Genomic DNA, 13,191 nt, shown 5'->3' with positions numbered 1-13,191 from the left:
ATTCACAGGATATTTTCTTGACAGATGCTTTTGATGTATTTGAGAAAAAAGTGATACTATATTATATTGCTGTATTAAAAAGTCATTAAAATACCGCGGGCTTTTATTTTTAGTGGAACAATTCTTTTGTGGTTCCTCTGGGTTTGTGTCTGTTTGGCTGACCTACATTTTTCGCACAAAGTGGTGGCGTGTGTGTGTGTTTGTGTTTGTGTGTGTGTGTGCGTGGAGGGGGTTGTTGTGGTAGCACATGGCCAGGCAAAAATGCACCCATGTGCTGCCTGACAACAATTCAGCGGCATCACAGGGACATGTGAGCGCGGCGACGTCAGGGGCGGCTTTAGCCCGAGGCCCGCGGAGGTTCGCACCCACTGATCCTGACGGGGTCAGGACTGTTTCCTCCATTGATTCAAATACTGATTTTAATTTCTCTTGATTGATCACTGACACGCACCATAAGTGTCCCAAATGTTCTTACTTCTGTCTCATGAGCAGCCAAACACCAAAACTATAACAACTATGGTATCTGACACTGGGAAACCCTTTTAAGAGGGTTAAGATGAATTCATTTAGAAGTACAGAATTCATGTTTTTGGCGTTGGAAATTATAACCATGCTGTTAAATTTTGGCCAAGCATTTATTAGTATTAAATCTATAACCACTGGGGGCTGGGTGAAAATACTTTTGCCAATATGATACCTGATATTCCGTAACAAAATGACCCTAAATCTTTTTTTTTTTTAAATTCAACAAAAGATCGCAAACTTTACAAAATTTAAATGAAAAAAAGAACTCAGCTTCAAAACCAATTAATATATGCAGTTCTTTTAAAAGAGAATAATTAAACGGAAATAGATGTGGCCTGACACTCAATAGCAACTTTGGCTATTTAAACAGTTTTAAAAACTCGGTGCCGCAGATATTTTGATTGGTACTAAATAAAACCTTTGAGGTTCAGTATCCAACCTTGGGCCTTTGCACAGCAAAACAAATAATTTCAATAAAACAGACGAGCATTTAAAAAAAAAAAAAAAAAGCCCACCAGATTGTAGTCCAAACAAACGAAACAGGGAGTCTGTTTCAGGAACGTTTTTGGTATGTTTTTTAATAAATTAACGTTCATTCAAAATACAGTGCCAAAGGAATATGATGCAGCCAAACATGCTAGTAAGGGTTTGTCATGAAGCACCTGTGCTCATGTTTTTAAGGTAGGAGGAAGACCCCTTCCCTCCCCAACCCGCCCCCCTCCACTACGGCTAGTGGTTGCCGGGACGATTTCCATAGCAACAGCCCTGGGCCAGCCCTCTCCTCTCACAACCAATCAGCAGCAAGAATCCTCAATATTCACTCAGAAAAATTAAATCCGATAGGAAAATGGATATCTACCCACAATCACACTACAGTAATGTTTGATATTAAATTAAAAAAGACACTAATACAAAATAGACCTGGTTATTTTCCCCACACTAAAACAGTTGTCTTTTAAACATATGAAAAATATATATTTTATTATATATATATTTCAGCAGCTTGGAAATTAATAAAAAAAATTAAAAAAAAAAAATGCATGAGCCCGAAACCTATGTTTGTACTGAGAGTGGAGTTGTGTGTATTTTCAGAGACCCTTGTGGAAAGAAAAACAAAAGTATCATGATCATGTGACGACGGACAGATTGAGGTGTAAACTGCTAGCTGTGTGGAAGACCTGTGTGCAAACAGACTGACAGACAGGCTGTGGAGGCGCTATAGTGGAGTCAGGGTGGAGGACCGAGCGGCAAGGGAGGAGAGGCGATGGAGTGACCGGACCTGCAGTCACCCTCTTTTAAACCCCTCTCCGCCTCTCGCTTGTTTCCCCGTCGGCCCTCCCCACCCACTCCGGAAAAACCACGGCCCCTGTTCCTAATGTTTGCAGGGCCTTTTGAGGAAAAAGATGGATCCTGTTCTTAAGGAATACTCTGAGCGAAAATCGACGTCGTTGAGCATCGAACACTCGCTGTAGTTACAATAAATTCCAACCGAGACCAACAAAACGTTTCAAAACTGGTCCTGACAAGATTAGGCAAGCGATAAAAATCAATTTATCAGGCAAGTACAGCTGCAACCAACACTCTGCAGAATAAGCAATTAACCGGTCTTGAAAAGCCTCACTTTTGAGAAGGTGGAATTGCAACAAAACAAATGAATTATTTAAATTGTTGCTGATTAATTCTCAACTCTATATTTATGTAATTTCTCGAGCAAAGTGTCCTCTGGTGTGGTAATCTTTTTTATATATCATCATGAAGTGAAAGCTTTTGGGGTTTTGGACTGTTGCTCAGACAAATCAAGCAATTTAAAAGGTTTAAGTTCGGGCTTTGAGAACTTGTGGAGGTCACTTTTTCACTATTTTCTGTCATTTCGGAGACTAAAAGACTGATCAGCTTATCAGAAAAACTGCAGACAGATTAACCTTTAGATGCAACCCTGGTCAGAATTTATCAAAACATTTGATAAAAAAATTTTCTTACCACAAGGTCCAATTACCACATCCTGTGGCCTTCAGCGTCACGGAAACGAGAGCTTATGATAGCTTCATTACTGCGTTTGCAAATCGGCAGTTTGACATGAAACTCACGAGGACAACGTCCACTCGGCCTTCGGGTGCATCTTGTGGCCTGAACCATCTCGATGAAAGCCGAGCAAACTTTACCCACTGAGATGTATGAGATGTAGCTGAAAGCTCCTGTAAACTTCCAATAAGTAGACTAATACAACTACTTCCAGGGTCGTTGTAACCTTCAAACCCAACATCAACGCACGCATAAAAACGTTCTCAAACCACGCCTGCTAAATCATCAACTGCTCCGCCGCCGATCACTAAGTTCGGCACGTTCCAAACGCTTGGGTTTCCTCACAACAGAGCAACGTGGTATCTTCCGTGTCACGCCGTCACCTCGTTGGACCAACGCTCCACTGGAAGTAGCATATTCAACAAGTTACTGGCAAGATGATGAACGCTCGGAGCATTCTGAGCACAGACAGGAAAAGAAAGGTGGATTACGCTACAGGGGTGATTTGAGAAGTTTCCACAGATCATTTTAATACTTTAATTTTGTTGTAACTATGGAATCCAATCACACCTCAGCGAGTCCAAGACGACCGTAACTGCTGTCCTCCGCGAAGGAGAAAGCTACAGATGTTTCGGAGCCCGATCCCAGAGCCTACAGAAAAGTGCGCGTTAGATCCTCTAAACAGAGATTTTCCACAGAGTATTCCTTTATCAGTGGTGAGAAAAGAGAAAGAAAAAAAAAAAAAGAGGACAGGGTGGGAGAGAGGGAAGCCGCGGTCGGAGGGGGGGCTGGGGGATTTTGGTACAGTTGCCATTGTCATTCCGAGAAAGTTTACCAGTTAAGTGCATCAACATCCTCATCATCACAAAATCAGTTGATGTTTAGATTATCACATTGTAGAAACAGTATGACAGACTTGTAATATCTAACAGATGTCACAACTGACAAAATAAGAAAAAAAAAAAAAAAAAAAAATAGAACCAAAAACAGAAATTCTCAGATTACTAGTATTTTTCAGGGGCATCTTTTTCGCTCCAAGCTTCTTGTATTGGGTTGCATCATTCCCCAGCAACAGCTGTAGCTAATGCAAACCTCCATAGTCCAGAGATCCCTCCACAACAGAGAACATCAAACCCTTTCATATCTCAGAACTCATCGGCCCCCCCTTCATGTTCATCCCTCAGCGTTACAGATTTCCTGCTTCAGTCAGCGAGGTAGGGGAGGGGAGGTTCAGAGTTATACGTGAGGGAGGGTCACCAGCTCCCCGTCCACCTCGAACTCCTCGGCTCCGTCGGGGGAGAAGAGGTAGGTTGGGGGTTTCCAGGGGGACTCCTCCAGGCAGGAGGGGTACAGCTTCCCCACCGCACAGCGGAAGTCCTTACCCAGATCCCAGAGTACGCGTTCGGACACGGGCTGCCGCAGGTACCAGCAGTCCAGCTCCACGTCGTACTGATAGATAGCATACTTGGCGCGCTCGTTCATGTGGGTTTCGCGCATGAAAATGCAAAGCGAGTTGAGCAGCACCACTGCCCGCACACATGGGTCCGAGTAACGCTTGGCAGGGATGTTGGCAGCCAGGCGCCACTCGTTCTTGTTGACGTCGTAGATCTCCACGGTGACGGACGAGCCGTCGATGGTGCTCGTGGGCAGGCGGATGCCAGAGTTGCTGACCACGTGGAGGCCACCGATGTAGAAAATGAGGTCACCGAAGGCCGCTGCGGAGGCGAAACAGCGGCTGGTCTTGCGCATAGCCATCTCCACCCAGGTGTCGGCTCGGGGGAAGTAGCAGTACATCAGGTCGTGGGTCATCACGTAGATGCAGTCGTGTGCCACCACGGAGGTGCTCCAGTTCCAGGCGAAGGGCAGGGGGCTCATCATGCTCCACTCATCCTTCTCGCAGTCGTAGCGCTCTACCGTGCGCTTGTTCAGCTCTCCTCCAACGTTATCTCCCCCGATTGCATAGATGTAGCCCTCGCAGTAGACCAGCGAGGGCTTGATTCGGGCACACAGCATGGGGGTTTTGGGTACCCAGGCATTCTGCTGGGCATCAAACCAGAAGAAGCTATCGACCGAGCGGAAGACCGCCTGTAACTTGCCGCTCTTGCCGTGGTTGGTGATAGAGTTTTTGAGAGGGATCTGTCCGCCAGCGATGAACACGTCGTTGTCAGGCGTGACCAGGGTCCCCACCTTCTGCAGGTCTCCCGGGGGGTTGCTGAGCTTGTACACTTTCTCTGCCTGCGGACTGTAACACACTACCGTAGTAGGCAGGGACCCGGACATTACATAGCCCTCACCTTGCGTTTCTGACATGGCCTCCATGAAAATCAGCATCTCCTCCTTGGTCATGCCTAATCGAGGCTTGAAGAACTTGGGCATGGACTTGTAGAGGCCCTGCACCACCACGGACTTGTCATTGGGCGGCAGACCCTGGAACCAGGCACGCTGCGTTACCTCTGACAGGGCATCGATGCGGATCTGACTGAGCACGGAGGATAGGTGCTGCGAGCGCGCCTCCATGTTATACTCCAACCACAGCATGGCCGCCTCGCGCACCGTCTCCTCCTTCTCCACGTTGAGGTTGTCGCTGCTAAGGACATCTATCAACAGCTCGTGGGACAGCTGAAGGAAGGCCTCCTGTCGGTACACCATGGGGAACTTGTGCTCAACCATGCGCTTGGCGCTCTGCTTTAACTCGCTACAGCTGAACAGGTCGCCGATGCTCAGCATGCGAACACAGTTCTCAGCGTTTATCTTCTTCACCAGATAGTCTCTGCACTGCAGCAAGACGTCCTCCACCTGAATGGGACAAAGGACAAAGGGAAAACACAGTCAGAAAGCCTGCAGACAAAAACATTTTCCCTTTGCATTGAGGGACACAGATACAACATTGGAACACCACCACCAGTATGGACATTTTCTAAATCTTATTTTTCACTGATGTAAATGCACACGAACATCGTAAATCAAAGATGTGAACAGAAAGAGCGTGAACATATGCGCTGCTCTTACAAAATTTAAACGCGTTCATGAGTCATTTTGGGCTGGTTAAGTAATTCTAATGAAAAAGGACTGTAAAATGTTTAGACTAGACAATCTCTGTAATGCAAGATTAGTATGTTTTATATAGGTACTCTTCAGATAAAGATACAGATGGCTACTAGAACACTTCAAATTACAACACTAATATTAAAATTCTACTTGTTTTTAGGATACAGTTATCGTTAGTTTTGGTGTTTTCATGGTATTTGTCAACAATAAATACTACCGTACTGACCTGTAGGAAGCAGGCAGTCTCGTAGAGCGGCTCCACGGTGCTATCGCTGATGGCCAGGTTGCCCGTGTAGGCGTAGGTGATGATGATCTGCAGGGTGGCCGGGTCCACGTTCCTCAGGTGGACGTGGGTCTGTTTGCTCTCGCTGAGGCCACTCATGAACATCGCCCTAGAGGAGCAAGACGACAACAATGGAGGCTCGTCAGTCAACACAGTAGTTGTTTGATGGCGTACAGAGCAGGGTTCTCGAGAGTCACCGATGTTTCCATAAAGATAAGAGAAATATGGTTTTTATCAGCTGCACTGACACTCTGTTTTTTTATATGGGAGCTGCAGCATGTCTGACTCTTTCGTCATGCAGTAGCCTTGTTAGAACTACATTAAGTGCAAGTTTTTAATTATGTCCTTGGTGTGTCTCGCCTGTATTATGTTAACTGTGTTGTAATATATTTCAGCACCAATTACCAATTGTCAGATTTTTCCTTTTACTGTACTTGGCACACAAACCATTTTTGCAAGTAAAAACTGGATCCATGGAAACCACATATTTTAGAGCAACAAACTGCAGCGGCTAAAGGCCAGTAGTGCAAAGTTGGTAACGAATAAAATTGATGTCACCCCAACTGATAAATATAATTTCTCTCCATGCAAACAAATCATTTTAAGCCTGTATTCATTAAAGTACAATAAGACCCAAGGTTGACGTATCCTGACGTATCATCACAATCATTGCTAAACAACACATTAGTGCAGATACAAGCCATAATGATAAAGCACTTGTGCTGCTCACAGATAAAAAGTGAGGTGGTTTATTTGAATGAAAATTATTCATTATTCAGTATTTTTTCTCCAATTTTTGCCAGGCGGATGACTATATGAAACTGGACTCATTTGTTCAGATTCGTTTTTAATTTCAAACTGTTCAGTCTGAGAAAATCCTAAACAATTTTCTTTAAATTCATAAGACCTATCCCATCATATCTGCAAATATTTGCAACTTTTTGTAAATCAACAAAAGACCAACTTCATAATAAACCCATAAGACTGGATAACCTTTTAGTCTACATTGGGTGATCACTGTTTTAGTATCCAAAGATTTTCTTTTAAATAAAATGGAGCCCCCTAATGACAGTTGCCACCTGCCGAAGGGACTGGAAAAAACAGACAATGTTATCAACCGGAGCCAGTCTAACCGTAACTGGCTGTTGCTGGAGTTAATTTCCAACTGTCGTCATGTTATTTGAAAGCAACATCCGACAGTACTTTATCGTTTTAAAAGTTAGCAGGATGGCAAATAAGTAAATCTTTTTGTTAATGATTGATTAATCTGCCGATTATTCCCTTGATTAAATGATTAACCATTTGGTCTATAAAATGTCATAAAATAGTGAAAAAGGCCCAAAGTCCAAGTGCAAAACCCAAAGATATTCAATTTACTATTACAGAAGATTAAGAAAACCAGCAGATATTCACGTTTGAAAAGCTGGAACCAAGTGAATTCTTGGTGTTTTTTGCTTCAAAAAAAAAAAAAAATTCTTAAACGATAAATCGATTATCTAAATTACTGCCAATTTATTTTCTTTTGATCGATCCATCTTCAAAAGCTGCATTACACTATAATAATAATAAGTTCCAAATATATTTAGAGTGAATGGAGTGATATGGAATAGTGAACACCACCACCTGCTTGCCAATATTTCCGCATTACTAATGACTTTTTCTCTCTCAGAAATAATCTATAAAGGTTCAATACTGTCATATTGTTCACGGAGGTATTCACTCAGAGCTATCATTTGTTTTTGTGCAAAATTACACATCGCAGCATACAAACATAGGGGTATTCTTGGTCTCAAATAGCAGGACTGAATATCTCTGGCTTATTTTGAGCAGTTGTTACTACTGACTTGATACCTGACAGTTGTTGTACACGGATTAGCCAGTCCACCAACCCAGTTTTCCTAATACTGAAAATGACAAAAAGTGACACCTGACTGGTGGGATAACTGCACAGTTTAGCTCAAGCTGGGCTCTGACTCCAATGAAGCTGCAGCAGCCTCGGCAGGCCGCCTACACTTCCACGTCGCCGTTCTTCAGCTCTCAGAGTGAGTCAGAGCCTCTTTGACCTCTTTCACTACATCTTTTTCCCCACATTTTATGCATCTGGGGAGCTGTTATCGGTGTTATTGAGCTGGTAATTTGCATTTATGCTGGTGATGTCTTTGGTGCCAAACGCATACTGCTGCAGCGATATTTCTGAGATGCAAACAGCATGGGCAATACAGGGATACTGTGTCTTTTTCATTAGAATTTATGTTGATTGAGTTTGCATATCTGTTGGTGGCACCATCTATTTGATGGCCATCGCAGCGCATGCTAACTATGTAATTCTCCTTCTGTTTAATCCACACACGATACTAGTGGTGCACTGGAATGCACAAACACATCGGTTCCTGTGTGCCAAAAAAAATTGTCAGGGTGAACAGCTCCAAGGAAAGGTTTCTGAACAATTATGGGAAAAAAAAAAAAAAGAAAGAAAGAAAGTAATATTATTTTTCTTTACACAACCCATAACAAACATTTTTGAAGTTCCCTTAAACTTTTTTTTTTTTCCTTTTTAAACAACTGCGACCAAATGAAACGTTCTGGTCAGGACATTTTATAGTTGAAAAATAAAACTGTCACTCTTATCATATAAATATATCTACAACGAGCTAATATCGGCTCCAAGAGAACAAACTAAACATACAGTTGTTCATAGGAATATTCTCAAAACTGATTAAAATATGCAGACAGACCTCCTAAATGTGCTTTGGTGTTTCAACAGTGCTGAAACGATGAGTCCATCTATCGAATTCTTAATTGACAGGCAATAAATCTATAATGATTTACTAATCAATTTATCATTTAAGTTCGCTAGTTCGGGAAAATTGTCAAATATTTGCTGCTTTCTATTCCTCAAATGGGAGGATTTGCTGCTATATTCTGTTTAATATAATTGTAAATCATTATTAAAATTAGCTACCTTTGGGTTTTGGACTAATGGTCAGACAAAACAATTACAGGTAAAGTGATTAGACAATTAATCAATTAATTGATCGTCAGAAAATCAATGTGCAACTATTTTGAGATTTGATTTTACATTTTAAGGATTTTTCAAACAATAATGTATAATTTTAAACAAGTAAGCTTTTTACATCCGTTGACCAACAGTCCAGTTTTGGACTGTCAGACAAAAACAAGATATTTGTAGACGTGACCTAGGGCTGTGGGAAACCTTGACAGTCATTTTTCACCATTTTCTTGAAATTCGCAGACAAAACAATCAATCGAAAAAGAAATCAGCAGATCAATTGATGAAAACAATTGTCGGCTGCAGACAATAAAAACAATCAATTTGGAGACTGGGGAGATTTTGCACTGGGCTATCTGAAGCAGTGACTGGTATTTTTTAAGATTATGATTTTCTATAGACAATGAGACTTTATACACGATTAATAGCAAATATAATTGACAAATGCATCAATTATGCTGTCAGTTACAGCTCCAGTCTTTCATAATATTTTGTCTGCAAAACAGATAACTGAACAGGAGTTTTGGGGGGGGGGGGGTCTGTTTGTTGATCACAGCAGGGGCTAAACCTGCCAGGCTGTATTACGCAACCCTGCAGGCATACCCCCTCCCTCCTTTTCCTCTCTCTCTTCCCCTTTTCTCTCCATCTCTCACCAAGACCTACGTGACCAGACTTTCCCCTACAAACACAAGCTCCCCCCAGAGTCCCGCTGTCCCCCCTTTCTCTGAAGCAAGGCGTGCAAGAAGAGAGGGGGTGCAAGGAGAGTCAGCAGACAGGCAGAAAAAGGAGGAAGGAGTAGCAGTTTAGAAAGCGCTGCGACACCTCTGAACCCTTGAGGGGAAATGCTTTGCGTGTTCGCACCGGATAACGAGTGCGTGGGAAACAGTGGGGAATATCTGGGAGAGGTGGGTGTGAGGGCGGCATTAAGTTGTCAGGACCTTTGCTTGGAATGCATGCGTGAGGGTGCAGGAAAAGAGGAGGGAGGGAGGGGTGAGACAGACAGGGAGGTACACAGCGTGTTCAAATGCTGCATGAGCCCCTGTCATGTACAGATGGACTCTTCCCAGAGCCGAGGCTGCTGCTCTGTCACATTCACTGCATTGCACACACTTTCTTATGCAATGTTGTGCGTCCAAATGAGGCCTCCCGAGGGCCTTGAGTAAGTCGTCTGTGGTGCTACAGGTTAGAAATTGCTTCATTCGTTCCGTGTAGAAATATATCACAGGCGGAATGACTGGTGCAGAGGGCCACTCGAGTCCCCGCTTTTAAGGAAACACCATCCCCCTGTTTTCCATCCTCCATGTATAGGGTGGGTAACACTTGCTCTACGACTTGGTGCATTATTCATTGTAACTGTAGGAGGAGAGCACTTAGCAATATAACAACTGCACTACGTAATGACAGCTTACCTACACCTCATCACAACCCACCAACCCCCGAGGGGAGTAATTGCTGCCTTTAAGCACAAAACCTTGTGTGGTGCATTATTTATTGAAATTGTAGGAGATAAACTCTGAGGAAATATACCACACAAAGCCTGGTCACAATCAACCTGAGGTCGTTAAAAACAGCAGGCCCACAGCATACAACATGAGTTATTCCATACCCAAAGCATGTGGCTGACAACGGTGTGGCGCACTCACCTGAAATAGGAGCTACATGTGGCCAGGACCATCTTGTGACATGGGAACTCCGTGTCCTCCACCAGCAGCACAACATCAGTCAGCAATTTCTGTTCGTAAAAGAACTTGAGCTGCTCCAGCAGGGAGACAGCGTAGTCCGTGTTGACCGGCCTGCGCTCACTGAGATCCGACATGGTTGCATCCCATGAATCGCGCCCCAGTTTTGAAAAGTCACACGGCCGGCAGAACCGGACTCAAGCCAACCAGGAGAAAAAAAAAAAAAAAAAAAAAAAAATTCTTAAAGATTCAAGAGTGTAAACAGGGTGGGGAACAGCTCACCAACACCTCCACTGGCCCAAGTGGAGGTGTTCAACTCCAATGTGGAAAAAATTTCTGCTGCTCCTTCTGCTGGAGATGAGTTGAAAGATGAGATGAGAATGTTTTGGGGTCGTGGCGACCAAGTGTAACCGTCGGGACTCAAGAGGAAGCGGTCTTGGGCGAGGAAGGGGCAGTTTCCCCTCGTGGTTCTATCTGTTGTCTGAGGTCATGCAGTGAGGCACTGGGGACCGGAGGTAGAGAGACAGCGTGACCACTGTCACAACACTGCTACATCAGTGCTTGTCTGAAAAAAGAAAGAAAGAAATAAAACACAGGAGAAAAACAAAATGAGCAATGATGAATCAAGAATCCATGAAAACTAGCAGTAGATGAAAAATAACTAATAAATAATAGCTAAATCTATGAACTCTTCATTTCTTTGTCTTTTAGGACTGCCAGACATGCAAATATCCTGAAAATCGTGGGTCATATGAAATCTGCACTTTGAACGACCTGCCTCCCCTTGCAGATCACCTGCTGCCATCTCTCCCTCCACCCTCTCTTTATCCCAAGCTTCCAGAAACTGCACTGACAGACAGCTGGTAACATGAGAGTCTTAGTGGAAGTGGGCAGTAACTATTTTCCATGGACTAAAATTACCTGACTATTGGCCTTCTATAAAACAACACTGCATCTGAAGTAAATGGATTCACGGGGGTTTTTAATTACTGTCTATAAGTTAGCCTTTAATTGCATTGTTTGTAACCTACTTCATTGTTTTTGTGATTTATGTGGAGTGGTTACTGCCACACTGCAATTTCCCTTGGGGATTAATAAAGTACTCTATCTATATGTCTATCTATTGAATACCATTATAAACAGATCTGACTGTGATCCTTTGCAGCTATAGTGGAGAAAATAATCTCTTTCTAACACAGATCACGATCTTTACTAGGTACCATGAGGATATTGCGGTTCATGAAGATAAAATCTAGCCAATGAGATACGCCAACTGACTTTAGAAAGAGCCCTGCAGTACAGTTTGTCAGATATTAATAGGCCAAGTGTAACGATTAAATCATGCAGACAAAAACACATCATGCTTTTGGATGTAAGACTTGAGCGCCACTGCTCACAACCTAAATGACTTTGGGCTTTTTGGCAGCTTACCATGACACAAAGCCACTTTTACCAGCGGTACCTTGATTGGCTACAAGCAGCATAGCTTACAGCTTCACCACCAGTGATACTTCTACTACTAATGCCGACCTCAACACCCCGTTTCAATAGAGATTATTTTTGGGAGCAGGGAGAAATACAAAGAAATGTTAATGATTCCCTTGCCATCCAGTGTCATGTCAACCTCTCGGCTGACTATCTATATCAAATTCGGGGTTGTGCATCGATGCATGTCGCAAACATCTTCACACCGCACTGAATCGGATCTGCTGGATGCTGTTAACACACCCTACGATTCAGGGTATTATCGAAGCGCGTTAGTCACAACTGGACACTGAGCTTAATATGAGCAGATTTCAGAAATATGGAGGAGACGCTTCGTGAACGAAAACGTCAAGATCGGTTGGCAGATAGTTTCCAAGATGCGTGTTGCGTTAATATGCCGTCCCTTCTCTGAACAGCGAGGGATGCAGTTCACAATGTGTGCAGGCTGTAGGTAAATGTTCACCTAGCGTCCGGCCATCTACACACATCGGCTTCATGCTTAATAAATATACATTCCTTTGGAAACTTTTTACCCACAAAAACCTGCTAACAACGTGGTTATTCTGGGAGTAAAGGCGGACATTTGAAGAGTGTTTAACATATTTTTTTTGTACTAGCCTGATCTTGGCTAGTTACGTTAGCACGTCGCCGTTAACCACCATGTCCAAAACAAACCCTGTCTAAAACAAACACGCTGAGGTTGGCTAACCCGACTAACCGTGTTCTATGTAGCTATGTTTCAAAGCACTCGCTCCACAATGTGGCCATCCTTGTTATTAATCAATACATCTGATCAGCTAGCTTCGGTGTCATGTAATGTCACTAGCTCAAGTAGCAACGGCAAGTTAGCAACTTTAGCTTCCCTCCGCTGCACAGTTCCGGGGTCTGCTAACGTGGTAGCATGGCTGCTGGTGCCTGGAAGAAAGCCGAGCATCTGACACGATCAGCTCATTTGTTAAATTATTCCAGAAAGGACAAGATAGCCACTAACAAACACGGCAAGCAAATTAGAGAGCGGTCATGCTGCTAGCACACACCGCTAAGCTAAAAGAGCTAAATAAACGGAAGCTAACTACCTGAGAACTTCGGCAACCAAAACCCAAGCTTCCTTACAGTAACTGCGGGCAGACTCCACACAC

At 43.4% G+C, this 13,191-nt stretch overlaps 1 protein-coding gene across 1 annotated transcript; it reads right to left on the bottom strand.

Moving 5' to 3' along the window:
* Positions 1–3,564: 3,564 nt before the first annotated feature.
* kbtbd2 (kelch repeat and BTB (POZ) domain containing 2) lies at positions 3,565–10,763 on the bottom strand. The gene is made up of 3 exons (XM_040127231.1): positions 10,532–10,763; positions 5,822–5,987; positions 3,565–5,343 (listed from the first exon to the last, which is right to left on the bottom strand). Exons 1-3 carry the CDS (start codon positions 10,702–10,704, stop codon positions 3,784–3,786), a joined length of 1,899 nt encoding a protein of 632 aa, XP_039983165.1. The 5' UTR covers positions 10,705–10,763; the 3' UTR covers positions 3,565–3,783.
* Between the last annotated feature and the right edge of the window lie 2,428 nt (positions 10,764–13,191).

Source organism: Xiphias gladius, chromosome 5 (assembly GCF_016859285.1).
Source record: "Xiphias gladius isolate SHS-SW01 ecotype Sanya breed wild chromosome 5, ASM1685928v1, whole genome shotgun sequence".
NCBI lineage: Eukaryota > Metazoa > Chordata > Actinopteri > Istiophoriformes > Xiphiidae > Xiphias > Xiphias gladius.
This window is presented reverse-complemented; position numbering and strand designations above follow the sequence as displayed.

Coding starts and splice junctions, on each gene's coding strand:
- kbtbd2 (XM_040127231.1), bottom strand. CDS start 10,704: ATGTCGGATCTCAGTGAGCGCAGGCCGGTCAACACGGACTACGCTGTC. Junction 5,988..10,531: donor ACATGTAGCTCCTATTTCAG/GTGAGTGCGCCA, acceptor TTGCTCCTCTAG/GGCGATGTTCATGAGTGGCC. Junction 5,344..5,821: donor AGACTGCCTGCTTCCTACAG/GTCAGTACGGTA, acceptor TGTCCCATTCAG/GTGGAGGACGTCTTGCTGCA.